The sequence below is a fragment of the Tinamus guttatus genome, unplaced genomic scaffold (genome assembly GCF_059628265.1).
Source record: "Tinamus guttatus ecotype Peru unplaced genomic scaffold, ASM5962826v1 Tinamus_guttatus_pri_ptg000277l, whole genome shotgun sequence".
Classification (NCBI taxonomy): domain Eukaryota; kingdom Metazoa; phylum Chordata; class Aves; order Tinamiformes; family Tinamidae; genus Tinamus; species Tinamus guttatus.
The window spans coordinates 484690-509045 of record NW_028288811.1 but is presented as its reverse complement, the minus strand read 5'-3'; the positions used below and the strand labels follow the sequence as shown (position 1 = coordinate 509045).

Sequence of the window (24356 nt, the reverse complement as noted above, 5' to 3'; positions counted from 1 at the left end):
ACAGCACAGGCTTGATGATAAAACTCTTAAGAATCAGACTCTCTTGTAGGCCTGTTCAACAGTCAAGTGGCTCGCTTCTAAACTCCCCGATGGCTGCCTGTAAGTGATGCTTACCTCTCTGTTTTTGGGCTGTGTTCAGCTTGTAGGATTCATGACTTGCCTTGTCTACTATGTGAGGTACAGGTTGCTGCTGACGTGCTCCTCCTCTGCACTCTGAGTTAATTGCTTGTGTAAGAACACATCCCTGTTCTTTTGCATGTTACTCTTGGTATTTGAGGATGAGAATCCTGGGTTAGATCAAGAAGCCTCTGTGGTCCTCTGGCTACTACCAAGCTATTTAGAACTGAAGCCATTTTCTTGCTTGATGTAGAAGGCTGCTGATGATCCTTTATTCCTTCCCAGCTCCTGTGCTGAAATACAGACTTCAAGTAAAAATGATTCCAGATTTATTCTATCTCTAATAACAGATACAGGCTGAAATATCTCCTCTCACAGAGGCAAAACTCTCTGAATGCGCAAAGGTAATTTCTTCAACTGTAATTGAGTTAATGAGAGCACAAGAAGAATACCTTTGCTTTCAGATGTCAGAGAAATTGCTTGAATAGATTTTTTTTTAATATATATATATAATATGCTCTCAGTACAGATCAAGTTAGAATTGAGGGCTGTTTCCCACAGAGCATTCATTTCCCTGTTTTACCAGAGTACAGTCATCAGGACACAATGTATTTCTTTTGAATCTTATGTTCATATCATACTCTATTTGTGTTTTTGTTAGCTCCGACTTGGGACAGTAGGGAAACAGATGCTGTAAACATTTCTGATTAAAATGCCTGAATACTTTTACCAATATAACTCCATTGGTCTTGTTGTGTGTATGCTTGTACAAATGTAGTACATTTAATACATTTTAATAAATGTCTAAAGTCCTTTTTTTCTCAAATAGTATGATTACCCTGGTGTGTAGCCCAAAGGAGTTATAGAAAAGCAACTGGAATCACCTATCATAATTCAATTGGAGTGTGGTGTAAAAACTAGACTGCATCTCCCCAAGGATGGGCAGAGATGACCTGGATTGGGGGACAGAGGGAAGTGTTGGTTAGCTTGATGAACAATGTTATCTTCACATCAGCGGCACAGCGATGGTCAGGATTTTGGTTTTGAGTATTGCTTTGAAGGCAAGAGGTAATGGATGACATGGTGAATTTGTATAGATCTGTCTGGAAATGGTTTCAATAAAGAGAATGTTGAGAATGGTGGTAGAATTGAACTGTGCTGATGAGCTTACCCCTCAAGTCTGAAGGAGATAATAGTAGAGAGAATAGACTAAAATTGAGCTGTTTGTCTGTAAAAGAAAACTGAAACCAAAAAGAGGAGTCCTTGGACAGCAGCACTGTCAAGGATTTTGCCAGAAGTTAGTTTTATAGTAAGATTTTGGTTGGAATGTATGGGAGAGGAATCACATGAGACTACAGGAACAAGAGGGAAGAATGACTGAGAGGAGATGTGGCTATGAGTAACAGGCATGATAGTGGTGGTTTCCACTAGCTGATGAATCACCACCAGCTAGTGGTAATTTCCAAAGCTGTAGGAACAGCTGCTGATGGTGACAGAGACCAGTCCTGGTTTTTTGCGTGTTGAATTCAAGCAGGCAAAATGCTCAGAAGTGCTTCTAGAACTCTCCTGTCATGTGGTAGAGTGTTAGGGAAACCTTAGTGCTAGAAAGACAAGGGAAGGCAGAGAACGTGCAGAAAAGGAAAAGGGCTGAGCAGAAAGGGGGAGGGGAACACGACATCCCAATATAGTGAACTGAATGAGATGGTGCTTCTGGGGCTCTCACTGTGGAGACAGTCTCATTGAGAACTTTATCACTGGAAGGATCTCCTGTGGAGTGTACTGGGAACTTGTGTTAGCAAACAGACCAAGCCCCTCTCTTTCTGTTTTTCTTTTATTTTATTTCCACGTTTCTGTAAAGACAAAAAAAGTGAGGTGACTTTTTAAATTTCACTACAGCTGTACTTCTTTAAAAATATATATTTTAAATAATAAAACAGTTAAATGTGCTTTGTTTGGAGAATGGTTGCACAGTTTTACATCTAGCAAGAAGGCCTACTTCTTGAACTGGAGAGTGTTAAATAAATTGGTCAGGCTCTGTCTTAATGTTTACTGGTTTTGGTTTAGATAGTGGCCTGCCAGGTCAGCTAATTAAAGCTGTTCAGGCTGTTTCTTTCTTTTTAACTGGTGTGATGACAGGAATAGTGTTATCTGTTAGTGCATATTCTGGTTTCTCTAAAAGCGTAGCTCATGCTGAAAGCTCAGCCCACCTTCTCATTCTTGTAAAGCACCAGACTGCTATTAACCTGAAATGCTTTCCTTTCTATAGCGGAATAGATTTATAGGAGCACAGGACCATGTGCTTACTCTCCAAGTAAATGCATTAAAACTGCGTTGAATTATTTTATTGCTGATGCCATCAATCTGTTTCAGTTCTCATCCCTTAATGGTATTAAAATGGAAGCTGGTATCTGGAGTGGAATTAGTCCGTTAATCTTGCTACTGATCTTTCTGAAATTTTTCCCAAATAGAAAGAAATCTAGTGCTTTTTCAGTGGCTAATATGCATAGGTGATCTGTTAAAAATCAGCCCCTTGAAAAAAGTTCATTTTTTTATTCTGGAGTGTCTTAGTGCTAGACAGAAAATTGTATAAAGGTGCCCTCTAATGGACTACAGTGAGTGGCTGATTTTCCTCTGTAAAAGGCTAGAATTCACTAATCAGCAAATGATTTGCTTTATTGCTAAGAAAGCTTTATATACAGACTCGAATTTTAGGCTAAATTTTTCACTGTGTCTAGAAAATCCTGTGTCCAGGAACTCATTGAGATTAGACCACAGCAGGTATCGGGTGTTTTTCAGAGCTCCCACCCTGCTTCCTATTTCACTCAGAAATGAGAACAGAGTTGTATGCAGGTGTTTGGCTGTTAGAAGATACTGTGAGCTGGAATGGGCCACTGCAGTATGGGAATGGGCTTTGGAAAGATGTGTATGTTAATGCACTCTTCAAAATGCAGTTTCAGGGCATGTAGTTTGGATACCTTCATCAGTTTGTGAAGGTGTCGCATTCCTCCAAGCAGGGAATTTCACCAAGGAGACTTTTCAGACAGTGACAGAGTTTGAGAATGAGATCACCTAAGGGTTCTTTGCATCCTGTATGCAACCAGCAGTTTCTGCGTTTTGTACTATGCTATATTAGCTTAGGTAAGTTCTCTAATTAAGGCATTAAGAATTGAGGTAAAAACAGCCATTGCTATAACCTCATTATCAGAGCGAAAACAGCAAACTCATATCCTGTTCTTTTCCAGGCACTGTCATCTTCTATCCAGGGTTTAAAACAATAATTGTGCTCTTGTTTTTTCCAGATGTTTTCAAAGTTCTTGAGTTCTTGAGGTCCTGGGTTGCTTTTGTGTCCCTCAGACAAAAATCATCATCCTGTTGCACAGTAAAAATCCAAAGGAATTGTATAGTTTTGTTTCATCCATAAAGCAAATCACTTCTAGGATAATCTTTGTGGAAATGCAGTTTAGCTTTGCAAAAGGGTTTGGTAACTTAAATAATAGAGTAAAAAGTGATAGTCAACAAACTACTTTGGTGCTTCTTAAGCAGGTAGTGAGTAGCTCTAATGAGATGCCAAGGCTCCGTGTTTATAAGTTGGCTCAAACAATGGGACTAAGCAGCAGCGTTAGTCTCCTCAAGAGTAACATGATAATGTCACAGAGAGACAAATCATACCTCAGTGGCACATAGCACATGCCCGTTTAAAACGTAATAGACTGAAAATATGTTTTGGAATGATGTTGCATGTGGTTAGTCATGATCAAGTAGCTACTGCACCTAATGATGAATGAGTTCTTTCTAACAGGAACTTGAGCTTCCAGCAGGACACCCCTGTGCTCACCACTTACTGGAAAATTTTAATCCTGGCCCCTTGCTCCGAGAGCATCTCCCTACTTCAGATCCGGGCATTTTAAAAATTCATGTGATTCTGTTTTGTTCCTCTCCTACTATCTAGTTCCTGTTTTGAATATAGAAGTGTGTTATTTCTCTTGGGTTTTTCCTTGGTGGTTGTTTATGGAGAACACTGATGTTCCAGAACTGGTCTCCGTAAGGTACATATGGGATGCGTTAATGATAAACTGTAATGACAGGAAATTGATACTCAGCATAGTTGACAGTTGTAAAAAGTATCTGACAGTTCTTTTTCTGTTCTTTAAGCACACCCAAGCAAGCAAAACCATCCTAATTTTTTTATACTATTCTTTATGTTCAGAGAACAGCTGAGACTGATTGCATTTGTAAATACGAGTGTTCAGCAGTTTTGCAAGCAAGTTCTGAGACTGCTAATTATATCTGTAATCAAAACTAGTCAGCGAGGTCTCCTAATACAATTTTATAAAGTATAATGGAACAAAATAAATTCAGAAGGAATTAAAAGGCTCATAAAAGCAGTTTCTAATTAGAAAGTTACAGCCATTTGTAGGTGGGGGAAAAAGGATAATTAAATTTAGATTTCAGTGTTGCTTAATGAGCGCTGCTCACCCCTGCCCTGGAAGGAAAGGGAACTCAGGAACTTACGTCCTAACAATGACTTGGCTGGGAGCATGATATCTATAATTAAGCACACAAATATAGCAACTGTTTGCTGTTACTTTCTGTTTTGTTAATAATCTTTTCCTATCTAAATTGTTATGCTATAAAATAGTGCTTCTGAAATATGGGATATGCTGCAAATAAGGAAGTAAAAGATTTATCGAGTTCCTAATATTTTTTCTAATCTAATTTCAGACAATAACCAGATAGTTACTGTTTTTGCCAACTTATTTCAGTGCATTTTATGTATAATTTGATAAACTTAAAATAAGACCTTTAGATGGTTTGGGTAATAGCACTTAACAGTGTGTTACTTAATCTTGTGGAGCAGTGAGTAGTAGCCCTGTAAAAGGCCAGAGTCCCCAGATAAATGTGTGCATTTAGAGTGCCACTAGCATTGAGCACAGTCTGTAGACCTTGCTCTTTGAATTTTATATGTGCCCAAGGCTCTGCTGCCAAGTCTCTCTGCAGCCCTTTGAGTCTTAACAGACTTGAACAGCTCTGGGATCCGAAAGTGTGCATAAGCTGCTGTAGAAATGACCCCGCGCCTGCTTGAGGCAATAGGTGTGGGGTCTCTCCTGCTTTCCAGGTAGCTGACGAGTTGCCTATGGTAGTGAGTCAGCATCCATTTAAAGCAAAATATAGCCAATCCTCTCTTGCTCAGAGGGGTGGGTACTGGGTGCCACCAGCATTTTATACACACCCATGGTCACTATAAGACACGATGACGTATTTCTTAAGTACTGGACAGATAAAATAAGTGTCCCTCCCTAAGTTACCTCAGCATTTAATAAAAGATAAGAACAACCTGTAGCGGTAATGAAGTAGAGGAAGGAGAAAGGAGTACGTGTGGTGAGAGGTAGCAGGGAAGGAGGAGTGTGAGGGTCATAACAACATCATACAGATTAATCACTCATTCCATTTAGACTAAATATATCCTTTCTAGTCACAGTGGAGGAATTCTGGTGTAGTCCAGTGTCTGTGCAATAACTCCATTTAATATTTATAGTTGTAACCATTAGCTATCAAACTTCCTTAGGCTGAGTTGAGGCCTTGGTGCAGTTTGCAAACCTCCCCATTTCCAGTCAATGAGTTAGTACAAATGTCACTTCGAAAAATAAGTAATTCTCGTGATGCATCAGATGTCAGCTGCAGCTGTTGAGTTCTGCTGGTTCAGTGGTCCCTAGGCATGATTTGTGAAGTGAAGATCAATGAAGCTTGGTCCCTTGATGGACCCCAGGTGGTTTTCTCTTGTGTTTGCTTTCTTTCCCCCCTCCCCACAATGTTTGAGTCTTACTGTTCTGTACATGTCAGAGCTGAGAAAAAAACTGATGACATCACAGTGACAACACCAGGTGGTATCACTAAAGACTAACCAGGATTGTTGTGTCTGAGGAGGATTAAATTGTCACTATATACTGTTGTTACTGTTTTACAAAGCATCCTGGTTTACAGAGATTAATAGATCATAAGTCTGAACACTATGCTTTGTTGAATGTATTCATTACCTCCTGTATATTAGTAATTATTTTCAATTAAGTAGTAATTTCTCTAGTGTGATTTCTATCCACTAATATGAAATGTTTTGGTTCTGTAAACAGATTCTCCTGATAATTTTTTTATGTAGGAAATGGTATCAAAATTAATGTGGGATGGCGTATTATGTATCATTGATTCAGGAATGATTGAATTGACATACTCGTTTGCTTTAGTAAGACTTCAAGAGTGTTTCTGGGTAGTTGTGTCAAGCTGATAATTTGCTAGAATTGAGGCAAGGAAGCAAATCTCTCTTCATGGGTTATGAAAAACACTAATTTTCAGGTTTCTATACTAGATTTTTTTCTAAATAAGCCAGCAGTCCTCCTCCTTATTATACGTACCAACATTATAACAAGGTGGATTACATTGGTCAATTCTGTGCTAATTGCACTATTATAAAGGAGGCTTTTTGCATCCCTGGTACTTTTTCTAAACCTAAGTATGTGTATTTTGTTGTGAAACCACACTTTGCACTCATAGCGTTTTCACAGTGTGGATTTTTGCTGCTCTATTGACAGAAGTGACAGAAATAATTTGAAAATAATTTGTTGAGAAAATTAAGTTCAAGTTTGCTATCTTTGCTCAGATTTCAGCTTGGAGACCTCCCTTCATTGACCTACTTCCACAAGCAAAAACAGTTTACAAAAAAGAAATTCACTAGGTCCATTGCAAATGTGAAGATATGAATGTGCATTATTTTCTTAACCATGTTGCCCAGGAGTGCTGTTATAGTACTGAGTATTGAGTAAAATTTCATTATGCTGTGCACCATGCATTTCATTTGGTATTAAGATAATTAATACCTTTCCCAGAACTCTAGATGCCCTGGCAAAACAGTCAACCTCTAAAATAATAATTCATATAGCAATTCAGCCAGGCAGTGTCCTACAGAAGTTCCTTTCCATCCTGTTACTCTTGAGAAGAGTACCACATTCCTTGGCAGAACGCTTCTCAAATGGATGCCCCCAGTAGTCTATGAACAGCATTGCTAAATGCAGGTTATTTTAGGCCGTGCTGGAAGCAAATGTGAATCTAGGGGTACTTGTGGAGAAAGCTCCATTAACTGCCTGCTTCCTGCACTGAAGGATTCTATCTGTAAGCAGATCCATGGTATGAGGATGACCCACAGCTTGAAGTAGGTCAGTCACTTATTGCTTAAGGCAAAGTAGATGTCTTAGGTTCTCCCAACCAAGACCAGGAGGACAGTGCAGCTCCTGGAGCTTGTGCCCAAAGTCCTCGGTCAGACAACCTGCTCAGCACAGATTGTTTCTGTACTCTAAATATTCTAAATGTCTGGCCTTGATTCAACACTTAAAGTAACAAGAAACAGTAAGGGACAGTGACACCTGCTTCCAGAAAGAACATGATGTGCTCTTTGTTCATAATGGTCTCTGAAACCTTCCCATCTCCCCGCTCCTTCTTCCTCCTTCTTCTTCTCTGCACCACCCAAATGTGGGAATCTGATATTAACTATGCCAGTCTACAAACCCTTCTGTATTCAAGTATGAATTCGTAGGGGTTTTTTGGGGGGGGCAAGGGAGGGGCAGATATTTGTCCTGTGTTTCCTCACTAAAGATCTCTTTTTTTCCCTCTTAACACTAACTCGCTGTATGTCAAAAGTTTCTCTTCATCTTGCCAGTAACTGTTAACAACAGAACTTTGACTGTAGTACATGAAATGATTACCTATGTCTCTGCATATATTTTCCTGACACTTAATATTCTGCCAGTTTTAATCTGACTTGATGCAGTGCATAAATCACCCAAGTTTAAAAATTTATACTTCTGTGGTATTTCAGGTGATAATTCACGCAAATCCTAGAAGTGTATTTTTTCTCTGGGAGAGATTACCATGAGTAGTATGTTAGTATGGAATTTGTCACTTTTTGTTAGTATTGCTTGGTTATAGGCATTCTCATACAACACTTGATTTATTGAGGATCGTGATACTAATTGCACATTCTGCTATACTTCCTAGGTCTTTGGAACTTTGCATTTTTCCTGGTCTAAAAATTCATGTGTGTGTTTCTGTGCAGTAGTTTGCAGTGTTGCAGTGCCTGGTGCGCTTCAGCAGATCTCTGAAATCTTGCTAGGCAGACATACTGTCTTTGTCATTGAATATGAGTGGATGTATAGGGTAAGCAGAGGTAATTCCGGTCCGGGAATATTTACCTAGAATTATTTAATTAAATAATAAATTATTCTGATTACCAGAAGAGGAGAGTGATTGTCAAGTGCTGCAGACTGACTGAAATGACTGCCAAACCAGCAATTTTTAAGATTTTTTTTTTCTAACTCTTCCTTAAATTAACAGGATAATTGACATGACCCTACTTACCCTCCTTCCCCCTTTTCTTTAATTAGAAATGGAGAAAAGTGCCGTGTTGTTATTCCTTGTCATTTAGCATACTGAAATATCTTCATATTCCCTGATCTGTTGTGTGCAAGTTTGCCACTAGTGTTCTGAGTGCTCAATGTCCCTTCAAAGTTTTCTGTGAGAGGTCAGAGAATGACAAGCATTTGGGGTGAAACACATCTAGGTGAAAATTTTCCTAAGAAACATGTTGAGTCAACTGTAGGCTTCAGCAGTGTAAAAGCAAGTGGCAAGTTGGAAATGAGCCACTTGAAGATGTGGGCAGCTTATGGGACGCAGTGAAATAGTAAGAGCGGTGACACTGGTGCAGACCAGCAGATATACCTGTGCCCTGGGCAAGTGTCCTGCTTCTAACAGCATTTGGGCTGCACCAAAGAAGAGTAAGGACAAGATGATGACACATGATTACTCCCCCAAATACTCTCCTGCTACCTTTAGCAAGCTTGCTGAGGTTCATAAGCCAGGCCTTTCTGGTTGGAGAAGTCAAGAGGTTTTGAGTTCTGCCCAGTCAAATGTGATTCAAGCCATGCGCTAAGGCAGGGTTAAATAAGATTTAGTTAGGTATTTTTAGCTTGAAGGTACTTCATCACTAATAATCTAAAGTACCTGTTACTGTATCTGCAAAATAAATTGGAAAGTGACCTTTCTTCTGAGCTAGTTGAGATCATGTTGCAAGATACAAAAAAGACCCTTTGTGGGGAAGCTAGTACTTAATGCATTTTACTTACAGTGCATTTGTAATTCCAGTACAGGTATATGTGCTGATGTGATGTGTCTTATCTGGTAATTTTTCCCGTATTTCCACACCTCACACTTAAATGCAAATAAAAGTACCCTACTCAGCTTCCTTCATTTGGAAATTTAAATTTGAGTAATTTTTAATTTTTAATGTGTACAGTCATAGGGTGCACATGTAAGGTAATTGCTTAAGAAGCAGCTGGTGGCCTGACTAACATAAAAAATGTTCATACAGAGCCACGATTTTTGGTTGCATAACACACAGAAAGATTGTGTTTGCCGTAAATGCTAAGAATTAACTAATCCTAGAAATACTAGTAGCCTTTTATTGTTGAAATTTAGTACTGAATTATCCTCATTACACAAACTTCACGTTTCTAGACAAGATGCAATTCCTTGTACCCTGTAGCTTTACTTGAACATTTTTTATGCAAAAACTGTCAGTTATGCAAGGCTGCATATTCCACTTTTCATTATGGTACTTCAGAAATCCATCCAAGACTGAGATTATGACTCCAGAATGAAGTTGAAGCAAAATTCCAAGAAAGCCAGTGTTCCAGTTATCCCAGATGTGTTCTGTTTTGTCCTTCAGTGTTTTTGATGCATCTCTTAACTACTCATTTTTTAAACCAGAAGTTTTCGTAATATAAAAATATAAAAACTGTAAATGTAGGGGCATTTTTAATGAATTTTGAAGAATGAAGGTTAATAGAACTCAGCAGTTACCAAGTGATTTAAATTCTACTCTTGATCTGCACATGGCTAGTTCAAGGCAAGCTAGAACTTCTGTATCATCTCTTTGTGCACTGTGAAATACAGGCTTGACTTGAAGATAGCATCCCAGTTGCTGTATTATCTTCTCTGGACAGTTGAAACCAAATGATTTTTTTTTCTGTTTGGTTTTGAAGTCTATAAACATTTCATAATTTTGTAATGGTTCCTACTGCTGAAGTTTATTCTCCTGGGCATTTCAACAGAGCAGGCTTAACAGGTGTCAGGAAATGATGCAAGAAAAATCTCTTTGGTTTACTGCTTTTTTTGATCATTATAGGGCTGCCTGTTTCTTTGATCGTTTTTCTAGCAAGAAGGCTTTGCCTGCGAAGTCTTGATTCTTTCCAGAGGCAAAATCCTCTGCCTGTCTTGCTGCTGCATCAGGCCCTGCGCTACAGTATTCTCTGGATTAATTTTGTTTATCCTAGCAGAGTCATTGCAAGCCTGCAGTTCTTTTTGTGATCTTGTGTACAAAGTCGCTAAATAGATTTGTAAGGATTAAGTAATTTTTCAGTAGTAGCAAAGTATGTACTCGTGGCAATTTGACATAGATTGTTCCTAAGATCCCAGGTTTCAGACTTAGGTGTGATCCTTGCTGCCTGTCTTATGTATTTAATTGTCTTGACTGTTGCTCGTGTTTTGTATTTCTGGGCTGAAATAAATGATAGAATCTTTTCAGCAAGAAACCTGAAAGACTTGAGACTTTCATTGCTTCTTTTTCCCCTGTCACTTGCATACCCTGTTTGTCCTGCTCTTGAAAGTACCTGAATGTTTATCCAGTTGAGGGCGTTGGAATCTATTTGGTGTGAATGTATGAATTAACACCACTAGCTGCTAAAACGAGGAGCAAAAGTGCAACAGGTCAAAGTTGGTCCCAGCGCCATCCTATAGTTAATCCTTCCTGCCAAAGGAGTTTGTCTTTCTGTGATGGTGCTCTCTCTTGCTCCTTACCCCAAACCAAGTCACTTCCACTGCTTCTTGGACAGTTTTGAAGACTGTCTCAAAGTTATTATGAAGACACTTAATTCTTTTTATTATAGACAATTATGTTTTTGAAAGCTCTTTATTTGAAATTAATTTTATTGTATTCATGGATATATATTTTTTTTCTAGTGAAATTACTACTTGCACTCCAACCAGCTATATTTTTTGTGTAGGTACTACAGATTTGGCAAATTAAGTTCCATCTGACTTTGCTCTGGCTGTTGTATGTGACTAAATGATTGCTCAGCTAGATGATCTGTCTGAACATAATGATATTTGATCCTCTGAAGACATGTGCTGCTACTTGTTGTTAGTGCTGTTGTTGTAGAGAGAATTTATCCTTTCTTACAGGCCCAGCTGATAATTCTGAGTGTGTCTGGTTGAGATGTGTTGAATGGTGTTTGTTCTTGTTCTTGTTAGATTGCTTTAATTCAGTAAAGGTAGCATTATTTGATAAGCTTTGTTAAACATGTGTTGTGACTTTCTAAGTAATTCTTCAAGTGATAAGTTTATGGGTGAAGTGTGCTCTTGTAATGTTTTGTTAATTCCTGACGTGGATTTTTTCCTTAATTGCTGCATATAACTTTAAAATTGCTATAAATAAAATTGATATAAATGAGCCTTAATAAATACAGTGAATGGAAGCAAAATAGACAGAATGCTATAAAATGAAAACTGAAGCAGGGTGCAGAGTGATATTGCTCTTTTCTCCCCCATATTCTTTATTCGGTTGGGGTGGGACTAACTGAATATTTTTGCCTTTTTCTTAAACAGAATGTTGGGTTTGAAAGCTCAGGGAAGAAGCAGCAGGGAGGAAAAAGTAACACAGTGGTAAGTGCTGTATTTTCTTTCTTTTGGACTGGCAGAGCAATATAGTAGAAAATAAATCTTCTTTTGATTCATATATTGCCATATTCAACTCAGATTTCATTCTACATAAGCTTTTATTTTGTAATGAAGACAACTTCTGTAACTGCAAATATTTGTTGATACGAGCTAAGTGAACGATGCATATTCATATGTAATTGTACATGTATAGAACGGGGAGCACGTGAAAACTACGTTGAAGGGTAGCTGGAGAGTAGTTGACTGTTTCAAAGCTTTATGTCCATTATTAAAAATTCTGACTTCTGAAGCATTACCATTTTATACTGCTTTTTAAAAAACAAACGTGTTTAGTTTCTAGGGAAGATGAGCACACTCTCAAAAGATATGGATAAAAGGTGTTTGAAAGGATGTTTTGAGTTGTACCACAGTGTCCTCCTTTCTCTTTGGCAGGTCAAAAGCGCAGGGAGACATGATAAAATGCCATTTCTCTCTCTCTTTTTTTTTTTGCTTATTAATGTTCTTTAGTTTAAAGTCATGCTTAAAAGTCCTCAAAAGTATTAAAAAGCCAAATACATTTCAATTTTCTTTTCAAAGCTTTATTAAAAAGCCATACATTTTGAGAAATCAGCTTTTTTTTTCCTTTTTTAATGATGCCAGCGCAGATGCTGCTTTTCCCTCATAGAGAATTCTAGAAGCAAGTATTTCTTATGAATGAAAAGAATGCCAAGTCTTTTTGTCTTCTATTTGAGTTTGTAGAGTGTCTTCCAAAAAAAAAAAAAAAAAAAAAAAAACCATGCAACTTCCATCTGCTCTGAGGTTATTAATAGTGCTGTTCAAATTGTGGAAAAGTTAATAAATATCGACACATCAGGCACTGTAATTTAAAGACTAATTCTAAAATGTGAGATGAAAGTATACAGAATGTTCTGAGTCCTGTGTGGCCTTGCTACACGAGCACAAGCTCCGTGTCTCGGGCCGGTGATGGAGCCCGCAGCACGTGGCAGCTTTGGCTCCTCTGCGCTGCCGCGTTGCCTCGGCTCTGCTCGCTGCTCCGCGGGGACTGGGGCTTCCCGTGGGCAAACTACTGCCTGTGCCTCTTTCCCCTTCTTTCTCTTCACTGGTGCCTCTTGACTCTGGTGTGGTACCTGGTGGGATTAAGACGGCGGAGCTGCCTTTCTGTTTGAGTATGTGTTGGCAGTGTGTGATATACAGTATTTACTCATGCAGTAGCTGCAAACATAACCTGTTAAAGAGTGGAGGCATAAGTGGTTTAATAAGGTTTTATAGGTCCTCCAGCAGGCTTACCATGTCTTTTTTTTTTTTTTTTTTTTTTTTTTTTTTAAATACAAAGTCGGGACTTGTCCGGTTTGCTTCCATGGGTCTTTTTTTTTTTTTTTTTTTTGCAACAGCAACAGTGAAAGATAGCAGAATCACTTAATATAAAAATGAGTGAATAGATGCCAAGTCATTATGTAGTGGCAGTGATTTTTGTGCAGCCTGGTGGTGGGGATTAGGGATCAGAGCTCTCTTCGGTGGGATAATAAGACTATTTCCTGTTCCTGGCTGCTCTATAAGTTCAAAAGTAAGAAACCCAAAATGTTCCAAAACCAAGCAAACATTTGTCAATTCCATATTGTAAAGAAAATATTTATCCATTAAAAAAATTAATATTGTGGCTTTTAAATAAGCTCAGGTTTTTGAATATTACCCTGAAGTGGGAGGGGTGGCTGTAGTTCCTTTCAAATGTCAAATTGCAATAGTAGGTGTGCTTGAATTTATATAGCTTTTTTGTTTGATTTTTTTGAAGGGAAGGAGGGAGGCTCAAGTGCAATGATTTTTTTTTTTAAATCAATTTATTCATCTTCATGTTCTCTTAGTAACACTACAAGTACTTATCCAGAGAATATGCAATCAAGTCAAACATCAGCAATGAAGTTCAGATGTAATAATAATCTCAGCAGTGTTGTTAATGGGATACAATTAGAGACCATTCTTCAGATGAGGTATTATAGTAGCGCTTTGATAGCTTGACTGGCCAGATGGAAGCTAGTTTCCAGAGCTGCCCTTAGAAAAATCAAAAGGAGGTGTGTGAGAACTAAGCTTATAGCTACCTGGGCTAGTGGTATGTGAGTGGGGCGAACACACCCTAATATGCTGCTGAAATGACAGCGGTTTGGCCATGCAAATGCCAATAAGTATCGTATGTTATTGTGTAGTGTTAGTACAAAAATCAGAATTAAAATTGTGCATGTATCTGAACACTTTATGTGTAATGGTATTCTTAAACTGTTCTTTTTCTAACCTTTTCTAAAGATTATTTCGGTAACAGATCTTAGCTTAAATTATAGATCTGTGCTCTAGTAACTCTGCCTTACTTATGTCTTGGTCTAAGAATGTTGTAGGGTCCGTTTTAGCAAAAGCCTGTGCTTAAAAGTACAGTGTCTTTTTATTAGGCAGGTATTTATCAAGCATTTTCTACTGCTTATCTCAGTTAAAAAAAAATTATTGTTAATTTGTTTCTACGAAGAAAATCTGTGTTTTTTTTTTTTTTTCCCTGAGATAAGGGCAAGACTTCATTGTTATTGCCTTATATTATGAAAATAGAAATAAGTGTTCCAGAGATCTCTTTTGTTATCCTTATGGTGGATTTGATTTGTCATAATAACTCATCAGGTTTTTTAGCATAGTTTTCCACTTTATCTAAAGTAATTTCCAACAAATCTGGATAGTAGCTAACTAGATAGTTTTAATAAAGTAAGAAAACACTGTTTTTGAAGAAAAAAACTGCTGATACCATTAATAATTTTATAAATGAGTGAAGAGGTTTTATAATTAGTTTGAGAATCTCAGATCTTTAAAACAAAGAAAAATAGGAGATGTTAGTCTAGTTCAAATTTATTTCATAACATACAAAAAAAAAAGTGACTTCAACAAATGTTGTCTGCAAAATTCACACTCAGCTTTGCTCATCCAAACACTACTGAAGTTATCTTGCTGCCCTGCTCCTTGCAGGTCAGTGGGGTGATGGTCTGCTGCTAATTATTGTTGCCAATTACACACATGCATAGATACATATGTGTGTATGTATGTAAATATACACATGCATGTATGTAGTATTTAACAATTGATTCTATTTACTTACTAAAACATATCATGTTCCTCGTCCTGTTGTTACCACGCACCATTGTTGTTTCATGAGAAAAGCCCTTCGTTTGCTGTGGATATTACATGTGACTGAGCACAATGTTTGCTTTAGTGTTCCCTGTCTGCATGACTGCAGCCAGCCAGCAAACAGATAAGCATTGTTTTCATGTCAGATGCAGGGATGCGCAGACTGTAGTTTCACCTTAAAGAGGGATTGTTCCACAAAACCCCTTGCAGAAGTCTGTCATTTCAGGTTACTTGTTCTCTCCCCTCGATTCCTAGGTTTCTACTGGGTGTTTGCTGATCTCTTTTATAAAATGCATGCCATAACCACTTGATATTTTTTAATGTTTTTGACATTTCTGGAAGAGACAGAAACAAATAGCCTAAATGGGAGGCAGAAGGAGGCAGAAAAAACTTAATTTTGTGTTGTCACCAAATGAGGTCTTGAAAGCATAGCCAGAGAATCCCAGTGCATTTGTAGAGAGACAGTCTCTTCATCGTATACACTTCTTGCTGGTGTTAGGTTTGTTTGCCGTGTCCTTCAGGTTCAAGAGCCCTATGTAACCTTTGTAAAGAAGACAAGAAGGGCTATGGGAAAACAAACTTCCAAGTCTTGGAAGTTCCTTGGAAGTACAAGTTCCAGGTACTTGCTGAGTACTGACTGCTGTCTGTTGAATCAGAATCTCCCCATTCCTTTCTGTGATGAGTGAGGTCTTGATGTTTTAAACATTTAAAAAAAAACCCAAAAGAATCTCCAGAAACCTTTTAGTTTTAGTACGAGATTTGTTAATGAGCAAGAGATGCCAAACCATTTTTAAGATTAAAGACTGAAGGATAACTCTATCTTTGCTTTCCTGTAAAAGGATGTTGGAATTTCTTAGGGTACAAAGACATTCAGAGTTTTCTCCAAATTCAAAGGGACTGTCACTGTGGTTTTTTGGAGGAGATTCTTTTATAGTGCGCTAGAAGTTTTGAGTTTGTTTTAACAACAAACCAAATACACGTTGTATACCCATTTTCTGTACTTGCAGACAAAAACCTGTAATGTTTTTCAGGGCCCATTAACATCTCCAAAAACAGACAGACATGTTTTCATTTCCAGTGTAGGATCCTTCTTTTGTTGTTACTTAGTTTTAGAACAGAAGAAGTGATTCTCTTTTGCTTAAGAATATTGCATAAGATTCTTAATAAACAGTATATATTTTTTTTTCTCTCCAGAATCCTCTGTTTCAACAGGACTGTGTTGGGGCTTCTCTCACCTGGCCAGGTGAACAATGTTGTGTCTGTTATACTTGAGTACCTTCCCTTTTTGTGTTTAAAACATTTACAATGTTTAAAACATTGCGCATACTGAAGAGGGCTGAAAGGAACCTGACCAGATACTTTTGTGCATAGCAGTTCTGTCTGTATAAACATCTGATAGCTGGTTTCATTTTCATCTTTGCTGCAGATGTGACACCCTTTTGAGGTCAGGGGGAAAAGTCTGTTCACCAACATAGAGTGTGAGCGGTCACGTCTTGTTAGCATCAGACAGGAAATTCAAGTGACTAAGAGTACATTGAAACCAGCTCTGTTCAGAAATAGTACTGTTCTTATAGCTGATCAACAGAGGTTAGGAAAAAGAAGCCTGACATCTTAGATTTTACTTTAAAGAAGCAGAGGTTAAATTCTTATGTTTTAATATTCATCAGAACATAGTTGGGCATGCAGTTCTACAGGGGTTTTGGTAAGTCTGCTGTTGGTCTGCCAGGCCCTTGGATGATGAAGTGTGCAGGAAATCGTCCATGTGTGCCAGGATGGGGTGGTATTTCTGCATGGCACTCTTGTGAATTAATACTTAGTCTACATCCTCCTTCATTTCGTGTGTTGGTCTCTCTTGTTGGTCATGACCTTTTGAACTGATCATTTGGCTTTCTGCTTCTGGGGATTTTTTTTTTTCTGTTTTCCCTTCATGAAAGATATCTCAATACTTAAAGGTAGCATCCATTGCTGTTACAACAGCAGTCTGGTAGAAGAATCTAAGGCAAAATAAATACTATAATTCAATAATTTTGTCTGGATATTGTAGTTGTTACAAAAATTGTTCCTATGGTATTTTTAGCTGGCATCACTGATGAAATTCAGTCTCTAGTTTATAGAAAGCCATTTATTAACCTTGTTATCAGAAACATAACATGTGGGTTTGTTTCAAATACCGATAGCAGTTTCCAACAGAGCAAAAGGGTTTTTTGATATTAAAACTAAACACATAGTTTAGCATTCACTGAAAGCATAGCTTGTCTATTTTTCTTCTATTGTAGAATATCATGTAGTCTGTAAAAACAGACATGTCAAGCTTACACATAATTAGGTGGCCAGTACCTCCTGATTAACAATGGAAGATAGCAAAGTAACAATGAGTAGGAAAATATGGACTGTAATTGCAAGCGAGACTTCAGCCTGTTTAATTTTGAATTATGGCTTGTGTCTCACTTTCTACCTCTTGTCTGCCTTGCATGTGTGTTTAAATAATAGCCATAGTATTTGCAGTGCTCCTCTACCAGTGAATAGAGCATGCGTGGTGTTTTGAAGACCTGGCTATTTGCAAGACTTGTCTTCGGGAATATTGGTGTGGGAAATATGGGAGATTACTTCACAAAAAGGAGGAGGGAGGGCAGAAGAACCGAACTGAAAGCTCTAAAATCCTGAAAAATTCCACAGTAGGCTTATGTGTCTTTTCAAACTATATTGCCAGCTCATCAACAGCAATGAAAACGTGTCGAGCTTTTTATAAGTTCTTGATGTAGTTGAAGGGTTTCCTATATTAACAACTGTAGCCTAATCAGTGGTGCGTGGTTGTGGATAGTCTATGGGAAGTAGTGAACCTGCATTTTCAAAACTGAGAACGGGGGGTGTGGGCGTGCACATGTGATAGACATTTTGGCCTGCTTAAACAAAAAAATGTGATCAGAGGCTACTCTTTGATCAGTTTTGGCCTTCCTTGCCACTTTTAAAATTTGAAACAGCTCTCAAGTCATTCACAGTTTTCAAACATACTCTGATATATGCATAAATGGTAAGGTAAAGATTTGATGTACGTTATATAAAAGAAAAAAGTGTTTATTTCAATTGTGATGGCTTATCTCCTTGTTTTTCAAGTTATCATGGGTAAGTGCTGATTGGGTGGGTTTTTTTGTTTGGTTGGTTGGTTTTTTGTTGTTGTGTTGTTGTTGCTTGTTTTTTTTATGGGAAGAAAACAAGTTTCTCATAAGAGACTGACCAGAATAATTAGTCTTCACTACTATGGAACCAATAGAGGAAAACCCATCAGCATATGCATCATTACCCTTAGAGTGCAGGATATAGATGGGTAAATAGACTTTTGTTCTTGTTTTTAGTCCCATTTTATATAATAGTTGTGGAATGAGTTTCTGATCTAGTAGTATCACAGTGTAAATGTGCGAAGACCTGTATTTGATTGAAAGAGACATCTTTCAATATTTGATTGAAAGAGACATCTGTCTAGTTTGAACTACCTATTCCTTTTTGAACTGTCCTGGAGGTGCCAGACTCTCTGTTTAGGCATAATCCTTGAATAAACTTGTGGGAGAAGGAAGAGGTATGAAGTGTCTTAGGTTAATGCTAAAGGTGGTGCATAGTGCAAAAAAGAGCAACTAGAAATCTGATTGTTTATAATTAGCTAACATATCTAACCAAACTGTGTGTATTTTTTAACATTGAATTTTGTAGCATGGTAGATTAAGTTTTTACAAGCAGAATCCAACTGATTCTTCCCTTAGGCCTGTTGATTTTTGAGCCTCTAATGATTACAGATAAAAGCTTCTGACTCTGAAGAGTGATCCCCCACCCCTGGAAATAAGATAAATGTATCTGCACCTGATTTCCTCTTTTGGCTGTAAACAGAACCTGAGGTAAATTAGTGTCAAGGGTTTGGGGGATGTGGTAGTTTAGTTTGTTTCTTTCCTGAATTCTTTAGTAGATCTGGTTCTGAAAAATGTGGGTGTATTCAGTGATAGAGAAAGATAAATTGTAAGCATTGTTTCGTTTAATGCTTTCAGATTGTCTGATGCTATGGTACACGATGAAATTAAGATTTTTCTCTTAATTGGTAGAGTTCCTTTTTTTGTAGAAGAGAAACAGTGTTATATTGTGCTTTCCCTTCTGTCTTTTCCATAGTTACCAAACTGTCCAGGGTGAAGCTTATGTTCTGTGCAACATCATGTTTTGCTGCCTTTGGTTATAATGCTAGACTCTGTTCTTCAGTGCCTCGTTGCTCTCTTTCACGAGGGCGCCTCTCACCGAGGCCGGTGGCCGGCAGGAAGCCGCAGGGCGGCTGTGGCGCTGTGCCTGGAGCTGCGCCGTGGCCGTGGGATCCTCGCGCGCCGTCCTGCCGCGCGCGGCCTCCTGCGCCAGCCCTCCCTGCCGAGGAGCGCCCCTCTAAACCCCCCTCTGGAAATGGGAACCTGTGCAGGGCAGCTTTGGACTGGAGCGCGCAGCGTGGTTCCCCGCATTTACTTAAACGTGTGTCTTCTGCTTCGTTCTGTTTTTTGAAGCATTCTAGTAAACGTATGCTCAGTTTGATCAAAGTCATGCTACTTAACTATGCTTTTACTGTTTTGCCTTTGGCTATAAGCTGTGAGTATAGCTACTAAAGCTGACCCTGTAGCTGACTAGACGTGTGGGTGGTTAAACACTGGAGCAGGTTGCCCAGAGAGGCTATGGAGTCTTCCTGCATCCCTGGAGCTCTCCAGAGCAGAACGTGGTCCTGCTCCTTGAGCAACCTGTTCAAGCTAGCCATCCTTGAATAGGGGGCTGGATCAGGTGCTCCCAGAGATCTCTGTCAGCCCGATCCATTCTGTGATGTGACCCAGCACCATGATGCCACTCTGGCATTTGTTTCTTGATTCATGTTTCCAGTATACTGAAACATACTTATCAGAAGCTGAAGCAACTGTAAGAAGCAGAATTGTCGATGGCTGTTTCAGAGCTTTCTTCCATAGTTTTAATGGATGGATGTGAAATGTACCCTGTACCCTGCGAATGGTAATAGTCATCTTACTATTCAAAGTTGTGAGGTACAGTAGTATTTCGTATATCAGTATATGCAGTATAGGAAAACATGTTGTCATATAAATTATACATACTATGTCAGGTACTTGCCAAGCTAGCTGCTGAAGGAGGAAAAATCCAAGTGCATTAGAGCTTTAAAAAAAAAAAAAGTATCCTGCAGCTTGAGGACTGCCTGCAACTCGTGACTCGTATTATATAATACAGTGGCCCTGTTATTTTCTCCTTGTGCTGCTGTTTGCTGGCTATATTCTGTGTGTGTTCAAGTGTCGTCTGCCAGATGCATCTGAAGGGTCTTTTTGGTGTTCAGAGAAGAATGTTGTCCTTCACCAAGCTCAGAGATGGGCTTTAAATTTTGCGTTTCTAAAAATGTGGGGTTTTTGTTTGTTTTGTTTTAAATGTGCATATCTTAAATTGGAATTAATCTGAATATTTGAGCTGGAAAGAATAATCATTCATTGGTATTTTGTAGGTTTTCTGTTTGTTTGTTTTTTAGCCTAGTTTCCTGAGAAAATTAAGCTTACATGATCTTATTGCTTATATACGTATATTGCTTCTTCCTCAAAAAGTTCTAAGATGATTTATGCCAAACTTGAAACTGAGGTGACATTTTGAAGATGATTCCTTCTCTAAGTTTTGCTCAAAGGGAGAGGGACATAAACTTGTGCCCTTGCTGAGGGGAAGAGGTAGAACATGGCAGGTGTTCACTGGTGGTGGGTAATCAGGTCGCACCGTTTATACTTGTTGTTTCCTGCTGCGTAGGAGCCTTGGAGGGAAGAGGAGAAAATTGTAGAAATCACTGAATGTAGAGACGGGGAAAAAGTCCATCTCCATAGCAAATGAAAGTCAATTAGTTCCAGTGTGCGCAGTGTAATTTGCTAAAGTTTTACAAACTGAATGGTATTGTATGAAATTGAAGGAACTTTTTTTTTTTCTTACCCAAACTCTTGGAAACCTTTTCTTTTAAGCTGTAGTTAGGTGAATTTATTGAAACCATGTTTCCTCTCTCTGCTATATTCTGTCTTTAAATTAGGGTTTTAAAATTAAGGGATATGAATTTTATCTTACTAGTTGCTTCAATTTAACCTTTTTTCTAGCTCAGCTGTAATGCTCCTTAGAAGGTGGATATTATTGCTTTAAGCAAAAATACCATCTGATATCGCCTTCATAAGGGTAGGAATAAGAAGATATGTCATAAATGCATAGGACTGACATTTAGTAACTGCTGATTCAAAACTCTGCTTCTGTGTAGTATAGTGCTGTGCTGGCAGGTGACAAATTGCAGGCTAAATTTTAAGAATTTGAAGGTATATTAAGTCAAATTTAATGCAGTAGTGAAGATGTGTTGTATTAGAAGTGCTTACATAGGCGCACACACATACACTTGCATACTTTTTATATATGTGCATGTGTATGAGCAGTTAAATATTTTATGTATATATTTTATTATATATATTTTATATATTTACTTGTATACACACACACCACCCTCTATACACACTTTTTTCTTTCCAGATACCTGCCAGCCATGGGAAGTTTGAGAAAATTCCTAATTAGATACTTCTGAAACTATCTTGTAGGCTTTTAAATCTATCAATTTCTTCTTTACAGTGCCTGAAGATGACAACGAAGCGGAACTTGTTGGTGCGGCTGGTGCCATGCCGCTGTCTGCGTGGAGAGGAAGAAACAGTCACTACACTAGATTATTCTCACTGCAGCCTGGAACAGGTGCCTAAGGAGATTTTCACTTTTGAAAAGACCTTGGAGGAACTTTATTTAGATGCTAATCAGATTGAAGAGCTTCCAAAGGTATGTTGAGTGGTTTTCATTTTATGGTGCATTTTAACTCTATTACTTCATCTGCTTGGGTAGGGCCTGGTTGGGTCTAGCTTTTTATTTCAGCTTTCAGGTTGCAGTTTGCTAAATGCTCTTAAGTTGTTTTTGGTCCCAGCAGAAGCAGTCGTGGGAAGAAGAATATTTATGCATTTTAGCTGGACCAGTCTGCTGTACTGGCTTGTACAGAAACTGATCCACCCCAAGAGAAAGTAGTGCATAGCAGAAGAGGCAGGGTAACTTATTACTGTAGCGTGTCTCCTGATACTGACTGATGGTGTGCCACAAATTGTGGTGTTATTTTGAAGCTTCAATAATATATGAAGATAAAATAAGCGTGTTCAATATCTTGTTTGGACTTCTGTGCCCACAACAGACAGCTACAGTCTAAGGAATTTATGCACTTAGTTTCACATTTTACTTTGGAACAGTGAGCTTTTAACAAAGTTTGTGAGCTAGAATATCAGCTTCATTACATGTTTAATAAATCTATATTTATTGTTACTTCAGAAATTGGAAGACACACTGTGCTGAATTAACAGTACACTATTGAAGAGAATGGAAGTTGACGTCAGGGAGACTTGAGGAGTACAAAGTGATCATAGCATTGCGCTACTAGATCTTATTTTGATAGAATTAAGATAGTAATTAATATTTAAAATTGATTTGTAATAACTATGTACAAAACCCCATGGCCATGGGGAATGGCTGTGGTTTGCTCTGTTAGAAAGTTGGTTATAACCAGCTCCCATCTGTGCTATATTTTGGGAGTAAAGATAACTGAAACTAATAAGCAAATAAAGCTATTTCAGTGTATTACCTTAATTGATCAAAGACCTGGATCCCAGTGAAGATGAATTGAGTGCTTTGGAGAAAGTTCCCTTATATGCACATGAGAAGCCATCTGTGAAAATTCATGCTCTTAAAGTGAACAGGGCTAAAAGCGTATGAGTTGAAACTAGATGTGTGTGTATGTATATACTTATATGTAAATTATTATAATAAATATGTATAGAATTTATTGTGTAGAGTTTTCTGTCTTCTGAGATAATACTTACACTAGTATTCATTAGAATTTTGTTGAATTTTAGTATGCTTGAGTTAGAGCCTAGTATAGTGTAATGGTTTTATTCCATTTCATCTTCCGAAAAGTTTCTAACTTCTGTTAGAAATGATCGGTCCCTACTCCAATGCCATATTCCAGAATGCTAAGACTTTTTTAAAAAATGGTGGAGTTTCTTATTTGTTTGTTTTTTCTTAAACAAACTTCAATTTCTGGATATTATCTAAAGTAACTTTATGGCAATACTTCATACTATTTATGACTGCAGTCTAGTTTCTGCGATACTGACAGGGGTTCATAGAAAATACTAAACACAGCCACTGGTTTGCTGTGAATTTTTGCAGTTTTTTTGCTGTCCTAAGCATTGTAAACTTGGTTAATTTTGAGTGAACTAATTGTCAGATTAACTTTCTGTAGTGAAAGACTCTGAACGGTCTGGCCTTCATGCTTTGAGGTCAGAAGTTTAAGGGGATTAATAACAAAAGATATATAGAGGAAACTAGGAGTAAATCACGTTCACTTTTTTTCTTTGTTTCGATAGCAACTTTTTAACTGTCAGTCTCTGCACAAGCTGAGTTTGCCAGACAATGATCTAACCACATTGCCAGCATCCATCGCAAATCTCATTAATCTCAGGGAACTGGATGTCAGCAAGAATGGTAAGTCACTTCACTTATTATACTGGGGTTGCTAAAAGGCAAATTCACATGACTATAAAAAAGCTACAAGTGAAAGTATTATTCTTAGAAACTCTAAATCTAATAAATCTTAATTTGCTAGTCTAAATCATTGCTTTACACAAAAGGTTCTCTTTAATGGTCTGTTTGTAGTGTGTGTTTGTTCTACCTACCAAATTAAGGAGTTTGTACTTTGAGTTTCATTACTGAAAGCCTGTTGTGGTGAAGTGCTTTCATATGCTCTTAATTATGCATATGCACAGATTTATTACTTTTAGAGGCTCTTATAGAGGAGAGTTGTATTTGCAGAAACATTTGTAGAATTTTTAGGACCTTCTTTTCTTGGTGTCAGTTGAAAGTTGCTGGTTTATAGTATGCAGTTTGGAAACTCTAGTAGGACTTTGACTGCTTTGCCATCTCTGCTGTGAGGCTGGGAACCTTCATCTTGGGGGTGAGTAAGTGACATTGGGCAGTGACTAGCTCACGTGTGTGACTCTCAAACTCCATCGTTCCTGGCATGTTGGAGTGCTTGATAGATTGTGAAAAGTTGTCAGCCGAGCGCTGTGCATGTGGGGTTTCTAATGGTACTGTTCGGTCAAGTCGGCAGCTCTGTGCCACTGTGAGGAAATTGAAATAACTTAAACTGTCATCAGACTTGTTTTTGTGGTTCGTTTTTAGAAAGTATATTGAAT

The 24356-nt window shown here is 38.1% G+C and overlaps 1 protein-coding gene across 1 annotated transcript in view; it reads left to right on the top strand.

Annotated features, from left to right (window-relative positions):
• Positions 1-24356, top strand: part of LOC104575608 (erbin-like) — an 85038-nt gene that overhangs the window by 4608 nt on the left and 56074 nt on the right. The window contains exons 2-4 of the mRNA XM_088527304.1: positions 11824-11880; positions 21703-21900; positions 23529-23646. Of these exons, the coding sequence (XP_088383430.1) occupies positions 21712-21900; positions 23529-23646 (307 nt within the window). The 5' untranslated portion in view covers positions 11824-11880; positions 21703-21711. The remainder of the gene's footprint in view (positions 1-11823; positions 11881-21702; positions 21901-23528; positions 23647-24356) is intronic.